Raw genomic sequence first — 24459 nt, 5'->3', positions numbered from 1 at the left:
TCATTTGAACAAGATTGAGTCTCTCTCAGACTCTGAGTCCGGAAATGAATGTAATGTTAACGTGTAATTTTGCAGCGTTCAATATAATAATATATATGTTAAAATGATAATAATCAATAACGTCTGTATAAATAAGATGCGAGGCTCTTCCAGAGCGTCGCGCGTTCATATTTCTTGTTTGTGATCGTTTAAACGTTTGGTTGGTTCTTCCTTTGGGATTCGAATACTCTATTCGAGATTCGGCGACGAAGCGCGATTTTGCATGCCAAAAACGCGATATCCAGGAGTCGGTAACGGTATATAAAAAAAACCGGTTTCCGGTTGAAGGTTCTGTAATAGGTGTTCGCAAAATTCGTAGACCGGCTTCGGAGACTAAAACCGTCGCGCGCGTTTTCTCTCTTTCTTTTGATAACATCGCGAATAGAAAACTTTACATATTCGATTGATCGATAAAAATCGAAAGAATTATGTACGAGAGAAATTGTATAGAGTCCATGATAGAGATTTCTGTCGAGATGTTTTGTAAAGAATATATCATAAAGAAATAAATCTACCGATACGTTTCGTATAATAAATATGCAAAAACAAGAAAAGTGTATATGGTAATTATGTAAAAAATATGTAAATAATATTTCTCAAAATCATCCAATATCTCTTTTTTGCACGATTCTTTCGTCCATTCGAATAATGTCTCTACAAAAATATTCTCGAATAATTATTGATTAACCTTTTGACAAATTTAGTTTTAAAAATGACATATGAAAAAGTCACATTCTTCGATTAATTTCAAGAACGCTTTACTTTTTACCGGGACGCATAAACTTGAATAAATTACAAAATGCATGTATGGTATTAAGAATTAGAAGAGTACTACAAGAAACGCGATAATGTTTTCCTCGATGTATTTAAATCGAGTAGAAAAATTGCCCTCGACTTAGCGGGAAAAAGAAAAAACCTGTCATCGTTTTTCGGAGTAATAAACATTATGTAGCTAAAAAATAGTAGCTAAAAATTTTAGCTAAAATGTAAAATTTCATGTGTAATATAGAAAATTTAGCTCTGGTATATACGAAAAGAATTTTCTTTTAAAATTTCTCACCCTGTGTGTGAAAATCATATATAGTAATCGTAGGACAATATGATGTTGGAAGAAGAATTTCAGAAGAGTTTCTCTGATTAAATATTTACACAATAAATAATTAGTAAAATTAATCCAACATATTTTACTTATTATAGTAGATATTAATATTTTTAGTGTGGTAAAAATTTAATTAGAAAAACTTATATAAAATTCTTCCAATATCATATTGTGTCCCACGATTAGCATGATTTTCAGGGTAAATTCTAAGAAAAGAAAATTCTTTCCGTAAAATTAATTCAACATATTTTACATCTTATTATAATAGATATTAATATTTTTAGGGTGGTAAAAATTTAATCAGAGAAACTCATAGAGATATAAAATTCTTCCAATGGCATATTGTGTCCCACGATTAGCATGATTTTCAGGATAAGAATTATATTCCAAAAAAAAAAGAAAATTCTTTCCCTGCAGTTAATTTTTGTTTTCCGTGCGAAGAGCAAGAAATTCATTAATGAAATAGCGGTCTTTAGCCGAAAATCTTGGAGCCTTAACGACAAGGCTTCGTAATGTGAAGAGTACACGCTCTCGTTCGTGCGGCGTGAGAGATCGCACGGACATATATATATATATATATACATAGTACGCACGCACACGCGTGCCACATAGATAACTTCCTTCAGGTAAGGCAGAGGAGAGGCGTACGACGACGTGTGCCAGACGGACGGCGGTATCAAAGGATATTTACCCTGTCAACAGCGTGGCTTTACGCGGAGACGCCGCCACGTCTATAAGGGGAGAACACATAGTATATACTCACTCTCGTACCGAGAGATAATAGTAATGGATTATTATTGCTTCGCTCTATTATTTTACGATCTAGCGCTTCCCGGGAATTGATACATTATCGTCGTGCCAAACCGAGCCAAGCCGAGCCGAGCCGATTGACGAATGATTAAGATTGTAAATATATCCATCATTTTTTTTCGATCCACTATCTACTCGTTCAGATATACATTGTTGGTCTAAGACCCTGCGTACAATAGAGAAAATATTAGGAATAAATATTTAATATTAGGAATCAGAATTATACGTTTTGTTAGATTTAATGTTTATTTAATTTAAATATTTTTATATGTTCAATTAACAAAATAATGTTTAATTGAAAGGTTTAGTCAAGTTAACAAATTTTTGTGTGTGTATAGTATATATCAAAGTTTTTTCGATTTTATTATTTTAAAATAATTCCTATTCCTAATATTTTCTCTACTGTGCGCAGGGTTTGAATTGAAATGAATCTGATATTCATCATTCGATGAAACAAATCATTTAAATCGTGACACTTGAATCAGTGATTTTTATATATGTATGGATGTAGAGTGTTTATAAAGTTCATACTATAAGGAAAAGAATAAAGTGATTAAAATTCATCTGTCAGATGTCAGATACAATCATTCTCAATCAAAAATCGATACCTTGTCTTTTAAAAAAAGTTTATTAATTTATAAAAATAATTGCTATATAAATTTTATTAATTTTTAATAAATTTTTTAAAAGACAACGTGTGTCGATCTTTATAATGATTATATCTGACAGATCTTGTGTGTGTGTGTGTGTGTGTGTGTGTGCATTGCTGAGGAAATGTCTAATTTTGCAGAATTCATATATAGAAAAAGATTAATAATTAAGTGTGCAAATATATAGTTTCAGCCACTTAATTTTTTCTTTTTAGGCAAAGGTACACATATAATATATATAATATATACTATGCGTATAATATACATATAAAATGAGAGAGATTAATTAAATATTCGATTCGGATCAATCCCATCGAGTTTTTTATCAAAGGATAGCCGGTGCATCGATAATCGATATATCCGACAAAAAAATGGACGGCTATTATACGCCTCGTTGGAAACTTATAATGTCGCGCGATTTATGAGAAAAACTGAAAACCGGTGTAGTGACCAGCCGAGAGACACGTGCGCGATCGCTGATTGATACATACACCGTAATAAAGAGGAGATAAATATACAATGACTTGGGCTTAGACTCTCAAATCGGCATTCACGCTCGCTATTGTGAGCGAGACTCGATTACCGATTAATTACCGATTAATTAAATTGACATTTGCGCCGTTACGCGTTGCATACCGAATCGAGATTACGCTTGATCGACGAGACTTGGCTTCTGCCAGGAATACGAAAGCCCTTGCATAATCAGATGCCATTGTAATTGACTAACGTTTTCTGCACTCGTTAGATGCATTCGATCTCTCGAGATACGCAGATTCTCTCTTTCTCCTTTTTTGTGCAATTTTGAATTAATGAAAGAGGATTTATTCAATTTGATGAGAAAAATATTTATTTGATATAAGAAAATCCTTTTCAAAACTTTTTATTTATTTCAAATAAATGATTTATAAGGCAGTATTAAAATAAATATTTATTAATTTAATCATTCCTTTTTCAGTGTAGCAACATTTTAGTTTCCTCGACTGTTTATTTATCGTGTTTCATACTCAAAATCAAAGACAAAAATTTGTAAGTTCGTGCGAGTTTCTTATACTTTCGATGTCAAAGTCTCCACTATTATATTATCACCATACGTATATATGTCAGAATGAAAATGTTATCGTATTAACATGCGCTACCGCATATTCGTATAAGCGATACGACGCGCTTTTGCGCCTGATTTTATCGGTTCGACAAATATCCATCGCATATACAGGTGAAACGCACATAGGGAGAATTTTTTTCTTAGAATTTACCCTGAAAAGCATGGTAATCGTGGGACACTATATGCGGTATTGGAAGAATTTTATAAAAGCTTCTCTGATTAATATTTATCACAATAAAATATATTAATATCTACCACAATAAGAAATTTATTATGTACATATTAATATTTTTTATTCTCCTATAAATATTAATACTAAATATTATCTCAGAGAAACTCTTATATAAAATCATTCCAATTTACCATACACCATTGTCCCACGATTACCATGATTTTCAGGATAACTAAAGACACAATTTCCTCCTCTGGTGCACCTTTCCAACTCCTCAGTTCGCTCGCACGAGACTCAAAAAGAGACACGGAAACGAAGAGGTATTCAAAATACGGATTTACTCACCTGCATCTGCAGCCAGGAGTAGTCGATGTACGCGGTGGTGGTGGTGCTGGTGGGGGTGACGGGTACCGTCGAGGAGATCTGCTGCCAGCCGTCCTGGGGGTTGCATCCCCCGAGGACGGCCGCGAGGGGCCCGTCGGGTTGGGCCCGATCGGGCACTATCTGATCCGCGGCGTACTGATGATGGGCGACGTAGGTCGGCTGGATCGTCGGCGGCTGGACGCCGACGGTGGCGGCGGAGGGTAGATGACCGGACAGGGACGTCGGATGATGGGGGTGGACGTGGTGCTGGTGGACGACCCCCGTGGCGGCCGCGGCGGCACCGGCGGGCAGACAGCACACACTCGCGTCCATCCGTGGCGGCGACGGGGAGTCGTAAAAGCGCAGCTGCTCCGGCTCCTGCCCTCGTCCTGCTCCTGTCGTCGTCCTGCCGAGGATCAAGCCTCGCGGCACCATCCAATCCGCGACCGCCTATCTTACGAGGATATTATATAATATATATATATATATATATATATATAAATATATATATATATATATATATTTGTTCGATCGAGGATGTCCGCGAGATCGGTAGCCCTTCGGCAAGGAATGAGAGTTCTCCCGAAGAGTTCTTTTTCTTCAGGTCTTCGAAGGCGCTACCATCTTTCGCGGCTTCCTTTTTGACGCTGCTCCGGTCCTCAAAGGAGCGATTTTGTTTTCTTCCTCTTCGAAGATTCTGTCTTCTCTCCGAGGTAGATAACCGGGACCACTAATGAGATTTCACGTACATCGGAACCGCGCTGACGTCCCGCGCGAGTTCCGTACGCGAAACACTATCCCGCACCAGGAGGCTGCCGAGGGCTCCTCGAATGTGAACATTGCGTCCTGCGAGAAACAGAATTAATTAACTAATAGTTCAAGTCGTTCATCCTCGCCGAACATGTTGAACAACACCAAGAGGAAATATATATTATTCGAACTCGAGTTTGAATCACAGATCGTCGACGATGCACTTCGAGTTCTCGCGACAGTATTCAGGCGAATCTTAAACGAAAACATCGGACGAGTCCGAAAGGATCCCGATCACTCTTCGCGCACAATTACGTCGTTACGAATGTTTTCCCCGGGGATTCGGCATCGTCGCCGCGACAATTTTTCTTCTTACGAACGGCCACTCGTCGAGACGGAACACTTTCATTGGCTATATAAATGGCACTCGCGACGGATATCGGGAGGAGGTTAAAAAAGCGCGCGAGCGAGCGCGGCGGGACCCGCGAAATGACGTTTCTCCCCAGTGACAGCGCGCCGCACTCCCGTTAACGCGTTGACGTGCGCGCGCGCGTGCCCGAAGGACCACGAGGACGAGGGCGGAGAGACAGAGAGAGAGAAGACTTACGAGGCGAGGGTGGTGGTAGCGACGACGACGATGGTGGTGGTGGGACACGAGATCCCCGAGGGTGACGGACGAAACTGGCGCGCGCAACTCTTTGACTCGTCCGTCGTTCGCGTCGCGTGCGCGCATGCGTGGATGCGTGTCGTCAAGGCAACGGTTCCAGAGTAACTGCCTGGCGAACGCAGACGCGGCGTGTCGCGTTCTCTTTCGCGCGCGCTCTCTCTCTCCCTCCCCCACCCGTTTACTCGCTCTCTCTCTCTCTCGTTCTCTGGCTCACGCCCCGGGCGCGACCGATTCTAGGCGGCCATCGAGCGACGCCCCCGTCCCGTAGCCACGTTCATGCGAGTGCTTCTCGTTCCTATGTTCACGTCATGGTTTCTCTCTCTTTCGCGCGCGCCGAGCGTACATATATATATATATATGTAAAAATATACACATATGTGTACATATGAATATATATATATATATATATATATATATATATATATATATATATATATATACATATATTCATATGTACACATATGTGTATATTTTTCCCTCTACTCCGTGAAGTTTCCTCGCGGTCCCTACTCGCTCACCTTCGGCTGTCTCGATCGAGCGAATCGTCGCGTCCTTTTCCCACCCGCGCGATTATCGACACGAGCTATCTCTCCTACCCTCCTCCGACTTTGGCACACTTCTTCACTCGGCGTTCTCCCCCTCCCTCCTCTCCTCACTTTCCCCGCCCTTACCTTCATCGAACCTCCCGCGCGCTTACTTTCTTCCATCGAGTCCTCCGGCGAATCATCCCTCGAAGCATCCCCTCGGCTCTTCCTTTCTCACCCTCCGAAAACGAATCGAATGGGAGAGAAACGCGCGACACGTCGCGTGCAACTAACGCCATTTTACTATCTACCCTCTCGAGATTAATCGAGATTCTTGAGAAAGCGACGAGAGTCTGAAGTTGGCGCGTATCGATTACGCGCGAATTTTATAATGTATATATAATGTATGTGACGCGATGTAAAAAGTATAATATATGTAACACAGTGACTTTCTCTTTAACGGGATAAGAAAGCTGTATAGGAGTAGGAAAAATCATTTTCATGCCGATTGACAGAATTTTCGCGCGTTATTTGAAACGAAGAGCTATGTTTAGAGATGAAAATTTAAATAAAAAAATTATGCATGCTATATATGTTGTAACTCGCGATTTGGATTATTCTTACATCTTTTGTCTCTTGACTAAACTTGACTAAATCTTTCAATTAAATTATTATTTGATTAATTGAACATACATATATTAGTATTTATATCAAATATACGTTTTCTTAGATTTAATATGTTAATTTAATATTTTATATTTTAAATTAATAAAGATTTAGTCAAGTTGACAAATTTTTTTTTTTGTTATCTCGAAAACGATATAACGATTGAACGAATCGTTCGTTTTAAAATTTAAAAACGATTTATTACAATTGGATAATATTGATATGACAAACGTGGGTTATCGAAAATTTCCGTGAATCAAGGAGAGATGCGCGCGATTGATCGATCGATCGATCGATCGATCGCGACTCAATTTGTCCGCGACTCTTCTCGCAGAATTTATTCGTGTACACAAGAGAGGCATGCATCTCCGCTCTTTCTCTCCCACCCCTCGTTCCCTCCACCCCCTACCTTTGATCCGCGACGAGGCAGAAAGGTTCCCTTTCTCTTTAGATTGTGAAACGATTTTCTATCGCGGCGCTTTAACTCTCCGGCGCGGCGCGGATTTATTATATATGCAATGGGTTACGCAAATTACGACAAAGTGCAAATATTTCACATGACCTGCACCTGCGTGACTCCCCTTTCTACACGTGATCGTTTAAGCAAGCACGTGAATCGTGACGCGCGCAAAGGTGTGCATATATATAGATATATATATATATATATATATATATATATATATACAATATTATATTATACACATATGTGAGTCTCGAAATTCCGACGAGCTTCCTGGAACCAGGAATCCCTCGTAAATTCTCCGGAATATACGTAACACTAGCGCGAATTACATTCTTTGGCTGATGTTTCCTGGGAACCGAATTACCGCGAGAAACGAGATAATGCACGCTAAACGTGGTTACGAGTTTCGGAAATACTCGTTTCTCGTCTCTCCCCTTTTCTGCAAAAAGGCGCTTACAATCGCGTTTAACTATGTATATACTATAAAAACACGCGAATACTAATATCGTATAAATTCGTTTTAATCGCGAACTTGTTATGTAAATTTTTAATTAATGCAACGATAACAGCGGGAAAATACGGTAGAATTCACAAATATATATATATAAAAAAATAAAAAATGTTTCTTCTTTTGCTATATAATTTTTTTACACGCTGTTACCAAATACGAAAAATATGAGAATAATTACGAGAGAACTTGCGCCTTTTTACGCAAAAAAAAAAAAAATTAAATTGATCAATGTCACAATTTGAATAAATAAATAAATTTAGAAAAAGTTATTTACCTATAGACAGGAAACGACATGAGAGGAAACCGCATGGTAAAACGCGGTGACGTCGTAAAATATACAACGTCCAAGTTTAGGGTTAAAAAGTCCCAAGTTAAGAGCCGAACCGGTTACCGGTGAGCGAGCGCGCACGCGAATGACGAGAGCCCGGCTGACGCTGACCGGTCAGAATTTAGCCGCGAGACGCGGAGCGTTCTGCGCGCGCGCTTCTCCCTCCACCCGCGAAAGCGACGCGACTTATGAATGGGAGTAGTATTCGCTCATTGGCCGCGTCCGATAGCCAATGGCTGCCGGCGCGCGCTCGCAATCGACGCGCGGCAAGTGAAGCGAGAAGCGACATATGCATATGTATAATACACCTATAGCTCGTGTATACTGATACTTATAATCCGCGAGAAGATCGAGATGAGATATATTGAAGTAAATCAACCGGATCCTGTTAATACTGTGTCCCACTAAGGTTTCTTTTTAAAAAAATTAATCGCGAGATCGCTTCAACTTGTAGCTCAAATTTCATAATTTTACATTGTTTAAAAAATGCACAAATAATGCTTATTATTATTTTTCGACTTGACTATACTCGTATACTTAATTATTGCACGCAATTTTTAATTTTAATTCCAACGAGTAATTTCACGCGAAACTAAGGAGAATCGCGCTTATCGTGCGGAATCAGAGATAGATAACATAAAGAATAAAGTATTAATTCCGCTGGCATTAAGATAGCAATTTGACGAGACGAGATAGTAATTTCAATTTCTACGCGAGGATGAAACGTCGCTTTAATGACAAGAGGGCGGTAAAGATAATTGCCGAGTACTAGAGCGAGCGAGCAATACACGCGAAGAAATGTAACGACTTCACAGACGTCGTTGCAAATCTATTCGCAGTTTGTGTGACGGATATATAAGAGCAGGGTGTAACATTAGTACGTACGACAAATACCGAACGGCAATTATCGGCTAACTTATGGAAAGTATAGGGAACGGGCGACGCGCGGCGACCGCTCTTATGACAAAGAAGTGAGCGCAGTTCTATCCTGGGTACGTCAAGGTGACGACGCGACGGGGATGACACCATATTTCGATGACGGAGACGAGAGCGCGATATTACATGGCATTATATTACAGATACATTGCACCGCTTTGTGAACGCAGCCGCCTCGCGCGAGCTTGCGTTTACGCGCATTTACGGACTGGCGTCATCTATCAATTAGCCGGCTCATAGTCGTCTATTGCTGCTATCCTCATCCTGTATCTCGCGATTGTGACTCAATTACAAGCAGCGATGCACGAGTTACGTCTCGCATTTCCATCATCTAAACTCGTGAATCATTCAACACGCATTGCTTAGATAGTAAAAATGAGTCTTGACAATCGTCGCCTGGCATTCGATTATGATATATTATATCGATACCTATTATTACGAACGTGATTCATATCGTTTATTTTATTCAAATACTTTTACCAAGATTTAAAACTCTTCCTATTCTTATTCACATAATTCAAAATATCAATAATCTACATATATATATATATATATATATATATATATATATATATACACGCAATATTTCTAATATGCAGGTATAATAAAATTTACCGCTTCTAGCAATTTGATTTTATCCCCACACGTCACCGTATTTTGTCTTCTCCTGCAACGGTGGAGTACTACTGGCTGTGGGAACTCGTTGGTTCGTCTCATTTCTTGGCGGAGGTCTTTCTGGAATTCTAGGAGTGTACCATTGCTTGTTTTTCTTATAAAATTCATCCCTATTTTGGTGCCTTAACTCGTCGTAACTGACGCCTTTTTGTAGATTTATTGGTTCAGTTAGATCCGTATCCTCGGAGACTTGGAAATCACCTTGGGAACATAATTTACATATAATTAGCATTGCATTATAGAGAAAAGATTTGACGATGGATAATTTTTTACAAAACTTACTGCTATCATTAAGACTAGAATAAGCGTCATATGTGTTCATCGATGGATAATCATTGAATACTACTCCTGTGGATGGTTCTTCCGAACTCTGAATCTCTGATTGCACATCCATTGGCTGAAAATCTTGATACTGCCTCTCTCTAAACAGGATACATATGAGATTCGCTTCGACATAAAAGACAAATACAGTCAGGGTTGGCATTTTGTCCACTTTTTTTCATTTTTTCATGTTCAGGTTACTGGAAGAAAGTGGACAAAATGGACAAAATGGATGAAATATGAAATAATATAGAAATCGATAAAATAAAAGATAAAAAGTTTTGTTGTGATTAACAACCCAAGTTTGTCAAAAACCAAAGTTCTTATTTAATAAAGTTTATTTTGTCTGAGCTTGTTGCATTAAAAAAATTTTTTTTTCAGTTTTGTTCATTTTGTCCAGCAGATATATTTCTTTTGGGATGGACAAAACTGGAAAAAACCAGGGGGGTTTTTTTCACCCTGGATAGTGGATGCCAACCCTGAAATACAGAGATAAAGAGATTGAATTGTCTAGAGTAGAGATGATACCTCATAAGCCTATATGGAGGGAATTTATAGCCTGCTTCTTCCAATCTATCCTTGAGAGTGCTGTTTGGTAAAGCTGCAAGTTTTGCCAGGCATATATCAGCAATGGCTATCCTGCTCGATATTATGCCCAACAGACCACCAACAATGGCAGAATATTTTGCTTTGGAGCGAAATGGCGTAATTCTAAGCACTCCGTATCCAAAGGCTGCACCAACAAGTCCTGGCACTATGAAACTAGAGTTCTTCATACATGTCTCCCAGGCTTTCAACTCCTCTGGTGTCAACCCCGTCACACCCTGCAATTTACATGATTGATGCAATTACATTCTGAATTTAAATTATTTAATTGTTATTAATGTTAGCTTCAAAAAAAATACTTTGTAATGCACAATCAATTATACATCTCTATATATGATGCAATTGCATTGTGGATTTGAATTATTTAATTGTTATTAATGTTATAGCTTCAAAAGTATACTTTGTAATGCACAATCAATTATACATCTCTATATATGATAAATGAAATTTATATTAAACAATATGTGAATAATTGCTTCGTTTCATTATTTTTGTCGGCACGAGTATATATGTTTTACATTTTATTTAATTTATATATAAATAGGGGTAGTTTCTAACCTGCATTTTCTGATAATATTCATAATCGCGTTGCTGCACATCTGTCACGGTAGTCGTCATGATTTATAAGTATTTGAACACTACTTTAACCGCATTAAACGTGAAAAATCTGCGTAACAAATATTAATTATTACAAACAATCAAGTTTAATTTAACCGACAGAAAGTCCGCAATAACCTATCTCTGGCGATCGGAACAATGATGTCAACGCCATCTGTACCTTGCTAAAAGAAGTTAATTTCTTCTCAATCGATTAATCAGTAAAGACAAATCTTGGAGAGACAAATCTTATTCTATTATTGTTAAATTGTAAATTATTGTTACATATGTATATATTTATAATTTTCTTCTCTTTAATTCACAATATATTTTTTGTACATTTCACAGTGCCAAAGTATTTATAATAAGTGTCAGAATAAGACTAATTTTTTTCTTAGAAAAAAATATCCATCTCGATATAAAAAAAATAAAAGAAAAGATTTTTACTATATATTTTTTATATATAATTGCGTTATAATGTGTCAATTTTATATTTGACGCACAATATATCTTTAAATTTTCAGTCACATGACATATGTTAAAATAAGAACTGAGATATATATCTTTCGATTCGAATGACGCGATGATTTATTTACATAACCGCGCTAATTTAATTTTACCGCGCCGTTTAGCACGACAATATGCAGAAATAAAGTCGAGAGCAGACTTACCTTGAAAAATTATTCAACAATCTATTTTTTTATACTTATTTTGTTCGAGCATCGAAATCAGAGATGTGTCTATTAAAATTAAAATTAAATTTTTATATCAATTAAAAACTTTTAAACCGTGTTGAAATTGTTGCGAAAAAGATATACATGTCGCATTAATACATAAATACTCATGCAAGAATTCGAGAGCCTTGAACGAATGAAAATTATTTGTGTAATATTTTCATTAACAGTTTTTTTTTATTACAAGAGTCACTGAAATGTTTCGTAAAATCTGAACATTTTTCGCAAATACGCGCAATTTTTTTTACTCTAATAATTAGTATATACATTAAAATTAAAATAATTTATCGCTTTTTTTTAATAAAAGCTCAGTATCTTACTTGAAACTTTATCCAATATATTTATACGATTAATTTAAATATTCATTTTTATTTTTGCGACTTTGCAAATATTCATCTTCACGAGACTTCAATTTATATGTATATAAGGATGCAGTCGCGTGTTGCATTGTGCGGAAATTTTCCGCTACCACTTATGAACAGATCGAGAATACGTAATGCAAAAGCATCTACGTATATAAGGCGGTGGTGTTAACGAGGGGCGGATGTTTGTCGCTATAAAAGTAGCGATCGAGGTGTCTGAGGTCTCTGTTACTTTAAAATGTCGCGCACGGTTGCATGCCGGTCCTTCCGGTCGTCTCAAATTGTGCTCTTATTGTTAGTACTTACATTAATATTATCATCAACGACGTTATGGCGAGCGGATGCTAGCCCGTTACCGGATCCCACGCAGGAGTACCAGAATTTGTTATCCGAAGCTTCGACGATCAATTTGACAGATACCTCAACAGACAATTCGACGGAAATTCCGGCCAACACCGACGTGTAATTTCTTTTCTGAAATAATATATATATGTTATTATAAATAATATAATATATTATTAAAATATATATAATTAATATCCAAGTAGCAAACTGACTTGCTACCTGGATGCATTTATATAATTGCAATATTTTATATATATTACAATTATTATATAAATGTATTATTATATGTATAAAATGCAATAAATATAATATATACGTTTCGACAAATTTTTAACATTATTATAAAAGAAGAAGAGATTCGAATTATACACACTGCTACAAATATCTCATATCGTTTTCAGATACGTGATAAAAGCTGTAGTCTACGAGATTGGAATTCTTACAGATACAGATAATACAACTAATACCGAAAGTACTGAAAGGTAATACAATATTCTATTTTATCCTTTACATGTCCTCGAGAAAATTATTATTTTGTAAAAATATTTAATTTCGATATTTAATCTCTTTTTTCTTACATTTTTTTGCAGACACGAAAGAGTAGATATATCGCTGTACGATCCACCGCATCAAGAAGACGAATTCTCCTAATGAAATCTTCTTAAAAACGAAGCGAACGTATAAATGGATACAAAATACGCATTTATGGAGATCGGAAGCGAGAATCAAAATGACATTATTTTACTGGAAAAATTGCGTATAAGGAACGACAATTTTTCAGTAAATAAGTGTATAAATTATTAATTATAATATTATATTAGATTTTAATATAATGGAGTAACAAAGTGTAACAAATACTTGATGTATACGCAGTTTATAAAGATTTCAATATCAAACTTATAATGCTATGAGACGAGCGTTTCGGAATTCAGAACAAATGTTTATTATTTTATCATTTAATTATGAACAATATATTTCGTGTACAACGCTATAAACACATTGCTGCTGCAAAACCTGCGAGGCAGAAGAAAGTCGCGGAACAATCAGGTAACATAATTCGCAGAATGATAGATATACGTAGTAAATTAGCTCGGTCGGAGCATGCGCAACACATATTATTTTCTGCAATTTAACGCTATTTATTTTGTGGAAGATCTTCGTGAAAGACTTTAACAGTCGCTTAAACGTACGTAGAAATCTTTTCTGTCTTCTTCTTTTTTTTATATATTGGAATGCAAATAAGCGCGCAAGTTTGACAGCCCCGATTAATTATACGTGTATCGTGTACAAATTTCGACCAAATATTACGACAAAAGGTAATAAAAATATTCTCGATTCTCTCTTTCTCTTTTTTGTTCTGCTCGTATCGCATTGTTAAACTAACGTACATTCAATTACGACAGTAGGCACTGCACCTAAGTACCTTTGCCTTATCGAAGGAATAAGCAAAAGCACCAGTTCGTGGAGAATACCGGTCTTACATAGTATTGAACGGCGTTACAATTAAACTCTCCTTTCTCCTCCGCATTTCTATAATGTACAAATGTGTATAGAGTACTAGATGTTTCGTGAAAAATCAATCAAATTGTGATTCCGGCAAAATTTATGACGTCTCCTCTCTCTTCCTCTTTCTCTCTCTCTCATGGTACTCTATAAATTGCGCAAAAATCGCAATGATACAATGTTCATTCTTGACGTATCCATTCTTTGCTTTCTTTTTTTTTTATTTTGATAAAGACCGTTACCTACGTATAAATAACAATTTACGAAACTCTTAATAATTATTGTAAAATATATAGGATAGGGGAAAGACCTCACTTTCGCGAAAGTTAGCCACTCGGAGAGAAAAAGGGACGGAGTAGGGAAAGGGATATATATACCTAATAATTAAACATCAAAATTATTTCCTATGGTTGAGCGTGTCGATCATTTTCGGCATTTCGGATTTATTCGAAGAGAAATACCCTGCGCCCAGCGTCAACGTTTTCTTAAAGCATAATTAACGTGGTTTCTAATAAAAAATAGAGAAGGCATAATATATTTCCGATCGTTCTCACGTACTCAATTCGATACTGATATGATTTTCTCTTCCTATTGCCATAGATCGTATCTAACATAGGCAGGGGGAAATGTTATTTCATTTAGTATCTTCTTTAGACACTGACGTGGAATCGGCGATGTCGGTGGACGTTGTTTTCAGAGAATCTGCTGCTGTTACTGCAACTTGTTCAACTGGCGGCTTTTCCTTCTCTACAGCGTCCTCCGTGACATCCTTTTCGTTTTCTACGCTCTTGAAATTCCTAGAATTAGCGTGCTGAGTTTCCAACGAATTTAACGGATGTTTGTCAACTGGTAATTCGTTAGAATCGATATTCTCGTCCGCGGAGATCACCCTGTTCTCATCGCTTTTGCTGCTGCTGAGATTAGTTTCCATAGTCGTCGGTAAATCAGTTCCGATCACTTGACTACTTACACAGTCTCTGCTTTTTTCGTCATCTTCAAAACTTTCGCTAAAGGTCTTATCCTTCTCCGTTAAATTAGCAGTCGTTATTTCCGATGTCTTCTCTTTAAGTTCATCGTCGCTCATTGTCTTTTTATCTTCGCTCGTGGTGTTATCTATACTTAGTGTATTTTCGAAATTTTCAAAATTGGCCCAACCGGTGGATTCCACTGGCTCCGATGACGTCACCTCCCACGGATTAACCGGTGGAAGTACAGTACCGGTATTCACCGGCTCGGCAGTATCCCAAGCTGTTTATTAAATATTTCGATAAAATAATTAAACACAAGCTTCGAAATGCCAGCTAATACAAAAATTTTGGCTGAAAACATACGATCAGTTGTGTCGACCTCCATGTGCACGTCGCGTGGATCCTCGTCATCCTCGTCCGACGAACTGGAGTCCTGATGCTGTTGCTTGGAGTGCCAATCCCGCTTGTCCACTACGGTCTGGAACGTGAGTTCGCCCTCGTCGCTGATACAGAATTCGCCCCATTCTTGTCCACTGCCACAGTCTTCCAGCCCGGCTTTCTGCTTTTGTTGGCACAGCTTTAAATAAAACGTTAATTTTCTCGTTAGATTTGGAATATTTAATATAAAATATGCGTTCTTATTTAATAAATATTCACCTTATTGAACATCTCTTCTCGTTTGTCGAGATCTTCTTCACTGAGAGTAAAGGCCAACGTTGTTAATTGGTCAACTGGGTTACTATAATATTATATTTCTTAAAGAAAACAGTGGAGGAGACAAATGACAATGACGATACTACGGCGCGCTCTCTTTACATGTGCGCTTTCTTGACTCCAGCAAGCCCTACGATTGCCCCCCACTCTAGTAGTGTTATGATTTTTTTAGCTATATGAAAAGGATAAATTTCTTATATATATATATATACACTTACTGAAGCGCATCATCACCATCGTTGAACTCGTCATCGTGGAATCCGAAGTTTTCGATGAACGGAGGCGTTATTTGTTGGTTCTGATAATTAGAGTACATCTAATACAACAGATCAGAAGATAAATCAAGAGTACAATAATAGTTTATATATAAATATATAGATAGGAAATAGTAGATGTTAACTAACCTGTTGGACGTATACATCTTGCGAGTAAGGATTAAAGTCATCCGGATTTTCCTCAGAGCTCATTAGATATATTGGGGTCCGATCGCCCTAAAAATTCCATTGTAATTAAAATTAAATGTTATTTTAAATTATCATAGGCACAATATATTTGTCGAACAGCATAGAAAAAAAGTAAATAATATAGAATATATTACATTACCATCATCATAGTTTGATGAATTTTATTAATCTCTACTAATTGTGTATTCACAAGATTTTCCCATTTACTAAGACACTCAGGTGACAAATTGTTTCTCAAGAAGCTGGCCAGTATATTACTTTTCTCGCACTGGCCAACGATATTGTTCGCGATATTTATTAAATGCCCCATGTAGCCCTGACGAACGCCATTCTCTTTGGTTCTGCAACCGAATTACAACATTACAATTCTGAAATTTCTTTTATATGCGAGTTATTCCGCAAAATAACAATTTAATAATCTTACTGTTTACTCTCGTTTTTGTCCCATGCTTCCAAGATCCTCTCTATTAATTTGCACTTGATAAATATCTAAAAACACATGTGTTTGAGTTAGTTAATGTTTTTCTCGCAATAAAAGACGTGTATCTTACATTATTGTAAATAATATCATTATCCCGATGTCCGCAATTAATAGCTAAGGCCAGGCACTGTTGTACTTGTGTATGTAGGAAATTATTCCACGTATATTTGAAAAACAGATCCTGCAACATTTAGAATTGAGTAAAAATGACGAAATAATTATACATATAACTTAAAATATGTCCTTATAATGCAGTCTTACCAATAATGTTTGGAATGTTCCCAAATTTGATAAACTTTCATGGATTTTTAAATTTTCCGTCGACAATAACGCACTTAACAACTTTGCTACATGCAAACGAGTATTTCCCAATGGACATTCTAAAAGTCCTATGGTTGTTTTTACAGCAGGTTTCTGTGCAAAAGAAATTTAGTGGTTCTTAAAATACGAAATAAAATAAATCGAAGACTTTGATATATATATAAATACAAAATTCTGTTGATAATATCTATATGAAAATAATCATAATATATCTCTATATACAATTAAAATATCTATAATTTAAAAAACAATTTAAGACACAAAATAAATTATTAGAAGCAGCTCTTACATATGGCGGATCCAAAAGAAGTTTATGAAGATGTTCCAAATATGGTAAAATAGCATTTGAAATTTTAATACGTTGCTCATTATCCGCCACTTCATCGCCATTACCATGTATGTCTCCTTCGTTTGACACACTGCACAAAAATTCGAATTGTTATATATTGTGCTTCATTTATTTATAAATCTCTTAGTATCATAAAATATTTTCGTCATACTTGTTAGCTTTTTGACCTAAAAGTACCAAAAGCACTTGTATTCCACCAACAATACTAGTTTCCACCTTTTCTCCAGTCAGAATAGTTTCTAGTAATAGACTCACAGTTTCTCCTCTGCAATAGAACATTTATTGTTTGAATATTCATGTAAAACTTGTAATAATTATTTGTGTATTTACAGATATACTCACGATTCTAGAGTATTTAAAATAGGATCTGGATCAGTACGCTCTGTAGATGTACGTTGATTTTCTCTGGCCACTGCCACCATGTCGCAAAGTAATTGCGCTGCATTGGCATGTTTGGTTGATTCTGCAGTAGGTGCTAACAACTTTACCAATCTCTGCACTAAATGTTGACTATCTAACCACTATGAAAAATACACATATATTAGAAAAAAGTATAAATATGTAGTATATTAATTATATATAATTACATAATGTATTATATAATATATTATGTAATTATATTATTTAGTATATTTTTATGTATGTATAGTAATATATTAATAGAATAATCTGTGCAAAAAAACATCTTACATTCAATATATTTTGGCGCATATCGCTGCCCTCAACCTGAGTAACAAGTTTCAGTACTAGATCCATAATAGCAGAAGTCTCTAAGTGTTGCAACAATAGATCTACGCATCTCTGGCGACTTTTAAGAAATTCTAAAACCTGTAAGCATGTGAACTGATAGGAATACCAATTCTGGAATAGATGGAAATATAGGATGGATAAGTATATGGGGATAACATAGGAAAGAGGCAAGAGAAAAAGAGTTTATTATTATTTAACTAATATTATTTGCTAACAGCTTGAATCAGTTTCATATCAGCTTTCATATCAATCTCAAAGAGAATTAGCACAATTAAGAGTATGTATACAATTAATTCATCTAAATATTATAAATTTATATATTTTCCTCTATGTAGAAATAAATAAAAAAAAAAAATATATATATATATATACATAGTTAGTTACCTGATCACTTTTACGAGCAACAAGTACTCCAATAGTTTTACTGAAAAATGATGCAAGTAGTGGATTTAAAGGCTGATCGGTATCTATAAAAGAATATAATTTGGCCAAAAGTGCCTCATCACCTGTAAAAGCATTTCAAGATGTAAATTTGACAAAATGTACATAATTTTCAAAATAAATAAGTACTCTCTCATTATATCGTACAAAGAACAACAAAGCGTACCTGCCAATTTCTCATTTAATGTAGGCACATCACATGTGAGCAACTCGCAGGCGACATTAGGATACTTATAACGCCAACGTTCCTCAATGTCCGTAGATGGTTCCTTAGTGGCTAGCGTCACCAATTCTTCCATCACAGCGGGCCTTGTGAGACTGTCAATTACATATTTGTTGTTAATTTTTCTCACATCAAATACTACCTAAACTTGTATGCGAATACATTTGACACAAATTTAAATCCAAAGAGAGCTGCAATATTTTCACTTACTATTCGACCAGTTTTTTGTTCTGACTCTTGCATTCCTGCAGGATGTCCTCCTCGTCCATCAACTCGTGCAGCGTGACATCCTGCAAACCGCGAGTTCTACATTAAGCACCATCGTCCGATGACGTTGTAATAGAAGGGTGGAGAGGGGGGAGAAGTTTTTCTGGGGACAAACGAGAGGGAAGGAAAGAATTGCTCAGAACATTTCCGGGGAGGAGAGGGAAGTATCTACTTGCCTCTTTGTTGAGCAATGCCTCTATATGCGGCGATGACACGTAATTATTCGTCCAGAACATGATGCGGCCGTTGGGTTTTCACTATTCACGGCTCAACACCTCACAGAATATCGCGTCGCGATTCGCCAGCGATGATGCTCCGCACGATCGCCCGACTCGCATCAGCGTGGCGCAGGAGACGCGCGCGCGAGGCAGGAACCTGGGGATGGCGTGGCACGATGTCGCGCGAACTCGTCGTAGGAAACGCAGAGCCGTCGAATACGGCTAACATCGCATCAGGACTCCGCCAGGTTCTCCTTCCGCCGTGTCGTGCGCGCGAGTCACTGTCTCCAGATCCTCTACCTTCGTGTCACCGCCACCTCCTTCTCTTCGCTCGCTCTCTCTCTCTCTTTCTCTTTGAGCGCCTCGAAAGATTGTCCGCGACTTTAGACTCTAGGTCGCTGCTGCGTGGTATCGCGCACTCTCCTTCCAGGAACCACGGACTCCGGACTCGAAATGCGAAGCAATGCGAAGCGCGAAACGAGCGCGGTTGGACGCTCTCGACCGCGAGCGGACGCGCATGCGCGAGCGAGGAGCGCGAAAACGTCCCGTTTTTCTCCGAACGATTATTTTTTTAAGCACTTTTTTCTTTTCTTTTTTTAACTGTTAAATTCTTTATGAAATAGTTGCATATATCATGTCTATTATTATGTTTATTATTAGAAAAAGAAAAGTTGCTTGCGAAGTGCAAAATGAGATATTGTCCAACTGCACTTTCTTGCACTTTTGACATTTAATGACGTCTGACGTCTACTATATATTTTGACACTTGAAAAGAAGGAAAATGCAAAGTATAAATGAGACAAATAATTATGAATAATAAATTGATATTATATATGGAATAAAGATTGGAATATGTAAATTGTAGTCTCAGTAATAGATACAAATATTTTTATTCAATTGCTTGTCTTGATAACTTTATGCGCCATGCTTAACTGCTTAATTAGTTGTTCAAGAGCGGCTCCGAGTTTTTTCTACGGGTCTCGTTATCTTTTCTAGCCACGTCAAAAGACGTTGAATTAAAAAAATGGTAAATAGAAATTATTATTATGTTTTTTAAGATTTATCAGTCAATCTATTTTTATTGGAATTATTAATATCTTGTAAAATACGAAAAAGCTTAATTCAAGTTAGCTATAACCTAAAAGAATTATTTTAATTTTTACATATATCGAAGGAAATAAGAGAAAAAGAAAATAAAATGGAATCAAAATTACGCATTTTTATACTCTAATCAATTTCATCTATTTAATAAATTTAGGTGGAAATTGAGTCAATGACGAGATACGTCTCGCCGGTGAATCCAGCTGTTTTTCCCCTGCTGGCCGTGGTACTGTTAGGAATTGGAGTATTCTTCACAGCTTGGTTCTTCGTATATGAAGTTACAAGCACGAAATTCACACGAGACATATTCAAGGAACTGTTAATATCTTTGGTCGCAGCGATATTTTCTGGCTTTGGAGTGTTATTTCTGTTACTCTGGGTTGGCATTTACGTATAGTTATAGGTAAATAATGTCAACAAAGTTTTTTTAATTGTGGAAATATATCATTTATTATTAGCATATATTAAATAAAATTTTACCACATTTGCATCTCTGTTTCAGATTGAATGAAAGTAATAAATTACTCGATGATTATTCAAGCTCAGAAGGAAAGATTTTTTTGTTATATTTTATCACTGCAGTTAAATAAACACAACCGTGAATACTTCCTTGCGCATAAGTTTATTTGTTCTCTTTATCACAATGAAGGCATAAAAGTTCATAGCACAGGTACACAATGATTTTTGTTGCACCTTGAGAAAATAAAGGCTAGCATTTATTTTTCACAAACGCAGATTGCGAATATAATTAATCTAATCATGCAGTTATGTATAATTGTATAGTCTTGTGTGAAAAGAATTATCATCTATATCCACATTCGAATGTGCAATAATTACTGTATCTTCATTAAACATATGTATTTTTTATTATAAATATTTCTTTATGTAAAATGATTTTCCTTTCATTCCATTGTGAGCAGAAGAAGATGGAGTTTATTGTCGATAAAATAATCCCTCATATTCTTCTGCTACTGGCAAAAGTTGTATTCAATTTTCACCACAAAGTAAGAGATATTTTATAACGAAACGAAATATTGCAACACTCTCTAGAACAAAAGGTGTGAGGAGCATTTTTCAACCGGCCAAACCAGCTTTTTGTCGACATCTTTGCATCAGCGCTCTTAACATAAATTGTCTGCGCGACAATTGTCGAACTTGCTTTAAGAACGCATCCAGATCTATGATGCCGGATCGCAGGCCCTCGGCGAGATAGTAAATAGCATCCTCTGTAGCCGCTTCTTCGGCAAAAGCATTTAGCATCCTGGAAATAGAGAGAATAATATTACAATTTATATTCATTAATTATCTTGCAATTTAACTCTAATAATTTTCAATTGCAGATCATATCAAACCGTACTAAATTTATTTTATTGTTACTTATGCGAATACACTTACTGTTTATACAACGGTGCTATAGTAGTTACAGCTTCGTCAACGTCTATCGATTGATTATCGGACAGCTTAGCGATCTCTTTCTCCAATTCTGCCTCCTTATCTTGTAGGATATTCACGTTCTTCTCCAGTTCCTGCTTCTCTCTTCTGAGTTTCTCAAACAGATCTGTTAAGTGCGACGAGCCGCTCGTCAGTTCTTGCTGCGTTCGTCGTAGCGTCTCAAGTTCCGCCTGTAGCTGCGAGAATTGCTCCTTCAACCGACGTCGGAGTTTATCTTCTACTGCAGATAGCAGAGACGCCCTTATGTGTTCTTCCGTGATCGTGCCCGAACCACCAGAGCTTGATTGTATTGTCGGTGACTAGAAAAAATTATTCATATCCTTTATTAATCTGATAATTATAATTTTAAGTGAAATTACTGACTAATATTAATTAACTTGCTAATTGTAAATATTCATTACAGATTATACAAATGTCATATAGATTAAAATAAATGATGACAATTGTAATACCGGCTGTGTGGCTGGCGGATAAGGCGGATATGGACCATTGTAGCCTTGTGGCGGGTAGCTAGGAGTAGATCCAGCATAAGAACTGTAAGAACCCGGATATGGAAATCCCCCGGATGCTGTAGACGGATACGGTGGATACACGTTGCTGCCGCCAGAGTATTGAGAACTCGGTGGATATGGCTGGAAACCGGAATTCGATACATTCCCACTACCAGGTATAGGCATGAATGCTGCAGGAAAGGTTTACATTGCAAAATATTAGATAAAAAAATAAAAATTATTATAGTCCCATGCAAGTAAAACATGCTTACATTGAACAGGATATGGTGTAGAGCTCTGTTGCATTTCTGATCTCGACTTGGCATAAACTGGAGGTTGTTCTCCAAAGGTGACAATCATAACTTGAATTAGAGAGAGCAAATCAGAATTGTGCTGTAAAACAAAAGTAGAATAAATATATTAGATAATTATGTATTCTCAAGTAATTAATAGAATAATTCTACTTACAGGCACCCAATCGTGAAGATATGGCAAATAGATTTTACCATTGTGATCCACAAACATACTAACTTTAATATGCATATCTGCTGTTGGCTTAACATAGCACATGGGTGCATTGTTAGGATGTGTATCCATCAACCATATGCAGATTGGAATATTATAGCAAGTCCCTATATAGAAGTAAGCAAAAAGAATAATATTTAATAGCAAATGTATAATTCATATTCGAGATTATTATTCAAAAGAAGAAAAAGTTACCTTTATAAACAACAGGTATGGTTCCTTGTACGTTGACCAAATCTTTGCGTGAGCCATCATTGAAAACTGAAATTGAACAGCAAATTTCAATGAACTTTCATATATATAAAGTATCGCTGTATACTCAAAATTGACTCCGACAATTTTACTTACCAAAAGGTTCAATTTCATAAACCAATCCTTTGTAAAGGTTCAAGACGCTCACTACATGCTTCTTTGTTATATCTGGATTTTGATACTAAAAGATAAGATCTCTTTTTAGATTACAAGATCATTGTAACAACTACTGTAAGATCATCGATGATGATTAAGAAAAGTTAAGGTACATGAGTATGTGTACCTTAGCCAGGCCTTGTCTGATCCTTCCCTCGTCCAACGGTGTCATTTTCACCATTAGCGTAGCTAATCAAGACAATGACAAGTCTCTATCAGATACACGTAATCGCGTTCCTCGATAGGCACAGTAATGATCTAATCAGCATGCAATCATCAAATACTAAGTTCGTGTTTACGTTATCGTTGAATGACGCGAGAGTTCCGCATGCACAATATAATCGTGAAAGCCAATCGCAAATTGTTCGCTAATCTGTCATCCGAGGGAGAGAAATGTCATAATGAACTGAATTGTACACATACATATATACGAAGATATACAGTTGTCCAATTCGGTCGCTGATTATTTTATCGAGAATAGAAGGTGGATCATGAGGCGGATGATCCGACAAAACTACACCAGATGGCGCTTCGAAAAATTTAAATAAACGCGCCAAAACACTTGTGACATTTTCGAACGTGCCATAATTTTACAGTTTGACAGTTTAATATTTTATATTATACATTTTTTTTAATATTATACATTTTTTCTACTTTAAATTTTTCTTTATAAACAAACTTTATATAAAAAATATAAAGTCAAAATCAAATAATATTTTTTATTATAAAATTTTTCTGTGTTTAGTTTCCATTCTTGTTTTATTATTATAATGATCGATATATATATATATGTAGATATGTATACATTTTGTAGCGAATATTCGTTTGCGCGAGATATAAATATATATACAGAAAATGTATTCATAAAGTGATAAATATATGTATATATATATGTAGCCATCAGGTTATTAAATTTTAACCGGTTGATTTATTAGACGTGCTTATTTGAATACACAAATTGCCTCTTAGATAACTATTATAAGGTGATGATTTCATATATGATTTTACAAATATTTTACATAATATATACTTGCAGTAAAAAGATTATTATACACTAATAAAA

At 36.3% G+C, this 24459-nt stretch overlaps 6 protein-coding genes across 9 annotated transcripts in view; 2 read left to right on the top strand and 4 right to left on the bottom strand.

Annotated features, from left to right (window-relative positions):
* Window positions 1–9411, bottom strand: part of LOC114940508 (uncharacterized) — a 63716-nt gene extending 54305 nt beyond the window's left edge. Inside the window, exons 1-2 of one of the 3 annotated variants that reach the window (XM_029315229.2) lie at window positions 8091–9411; window positions 4218–5081 (exon numbers count right to left, since the gene is read on the bottom strand). In XM_029315229.2, the coding sequence (XP_029171062.2) occupies window positions 4218–4670 (453 nt within the window). In that variant the 5' untranslated portion in view covers window positions 4671–5081; window positions 8091–9411. Of the gene's footprint in view, window positions 1–4217; window positions 5082–5592; window positions 6007–8090 lie in introns of those variants that run through there. The other 2 variants (XM_029315220.2, XM_029315236.2) reach the window with 2 other exon arrangements.
* A 99-nt stretch (window positions 9412–9510) lies between these two features.
* On the bottom strand, window positions 9511–11459 carry LOC114940527 (uncharacterized). Its single transcript, XM_029315250.2, has 4 exons — window positions 11241–11459; window positions 10605–10900; window positions 10038–10177; window positions 9511–9956 (listed from the first exon to the last, which is right to left on the bottom strand). Exons 1-4 carry the CDS (start codon window positions 11298–11300, stop codon window positions 9715–9717), a joined length of 738 nt encoding a protein of 245 aa, XP_029171083.2. The 5' UTR covers window positions 11301–11459; the 3' UTR covers window positions 9511–9714.
* A 1105-nt stretch (window positions 11460–12564) lies between these two features.
* On the top strand, window positions 12565–14060 carry LOC114940857 (uncharacterized). The gene is made up of 3 exons (XM_029315619.2): window positions 12565–12837; window positions 13122–13202; window positions 13311–14060. Exons 1-3 carry the CDS (start codon window positions 12614–12616, stop codon window positions 13369–13371), a joined length of 366 nt encoding a protein of 121 aa, XP_029171452.1. The 5' UTR covers window positions 12565–12613; the 3' UTR covers window positions 13372–14060.
* fmt (phosphatase 6 regulatory subunit 1-like protein fmt) lies at window positions 13640–19905 on the bottom strand. 2 transcript variants are annotated; one of them, XM_029315585.2, is made up of 17 exons: window positions 19378–19905; window positions 19145–19224; window positions 18878–19029; window positions 18655–18776; window positions 18211–18381; window positions 17863–18041; window positions 17672–17785; window positions 17461–17590; window positions 17112–17264; window positions 16921–17031; window positions 16794–16858; window positions 16509–16710; window positions 16310–16396; window positions 16124–16221; window positions 15849–15930; window positions 15555–15768; window positions 13640–15471 (listed from the first exon to the last, which is right to left on the bottom strand). In XM_029315585.2, the coding sequence occupies exons 1-17, from the start codon at window positions 19435–19437 to the stop codon at window positions 14858–14860; spliced, it is 2634 nt and encodes an 877-aa protein (XP_029171418.1). In that variant the 5' UTR covers window positions 19438–19905; the 3' UTR covers window positions 13640–14857. The 2 variants fall into 2 exon arrangements, with proteins under 2 accessions (XP_029171418.1, XP_029171427.1); XM_029315594.2 differs by having other exon boundaries at window positions 15849–15888.
* A 409-nt stretch (window positions 19906–20314) lies between these two features.
* Window positions 20315–21394, top strand: kud (oligosaccharyltransferase subunit 5 kud). Its single transcript, XM_029315632.2, has 3 exons — window positions 20315–20446; window positions 20678–20923; window positions 21023–21394. Exons 1-2 carry the CDS (start codon window positions 20444–20446, stop codon window positions 20915–20917), a joined length of 243 nt encoding a protein of 80 aa, XP_029171465.1. The 5' UTR covers window positions 20315–20443; the 3' UTR covers window positions 20918–20923; window positions 21023–21394.
* TSG101 (tumor susceptibility gene 101) lies at window positions 21127–23869 on the bottom strand. Its single transcript, XM_029315606.2, has 8 exons — window positions 23524–23869; window positions 23337–23421; window positions 23184–23249; window positions 22932–23095; window positions 22736–22856; window positions 22425–22654; window positions 21916–22271; window positions 21127–21781 (listed from the first exon to the last, which is right to left on the bottom strand). The coding sequence occupies exons 1-8, from the start codon at window positions 23575–23577 to the stop codon at window positions 21595–21597; spliced, it is 1263 nt and encodes a 420-aa protein (XP_029171439.2). The 5' UTR covers window positions 23578–23869; the 3' UTR covers window positions 21127–21594.
* Between the last annotated feature and the right edge of the window lie 590 nt (window positions 23870–24459).

The sequence above is a fragment of the Nylanderia fulva genome, unplaced genomic scaffold (assembly GCF_048542155.1).
Source record: "Nylanderia fulva isolate GAGA-0341 unplaced genomic scaffold, ASM4854215v1 Scaffold6, whole genome shotgun sequence".
Taxonomy (NCBI): domain Eukaryota; kingdom Metazoa; phylum Arthropoda; class Insecta; order Hymenoptera; family Formicidae; genus Nylanderia; species Nylanderia fulva.
This window is presented reverse-complemented; position numbering and strand designations above follow the sequence as displayed.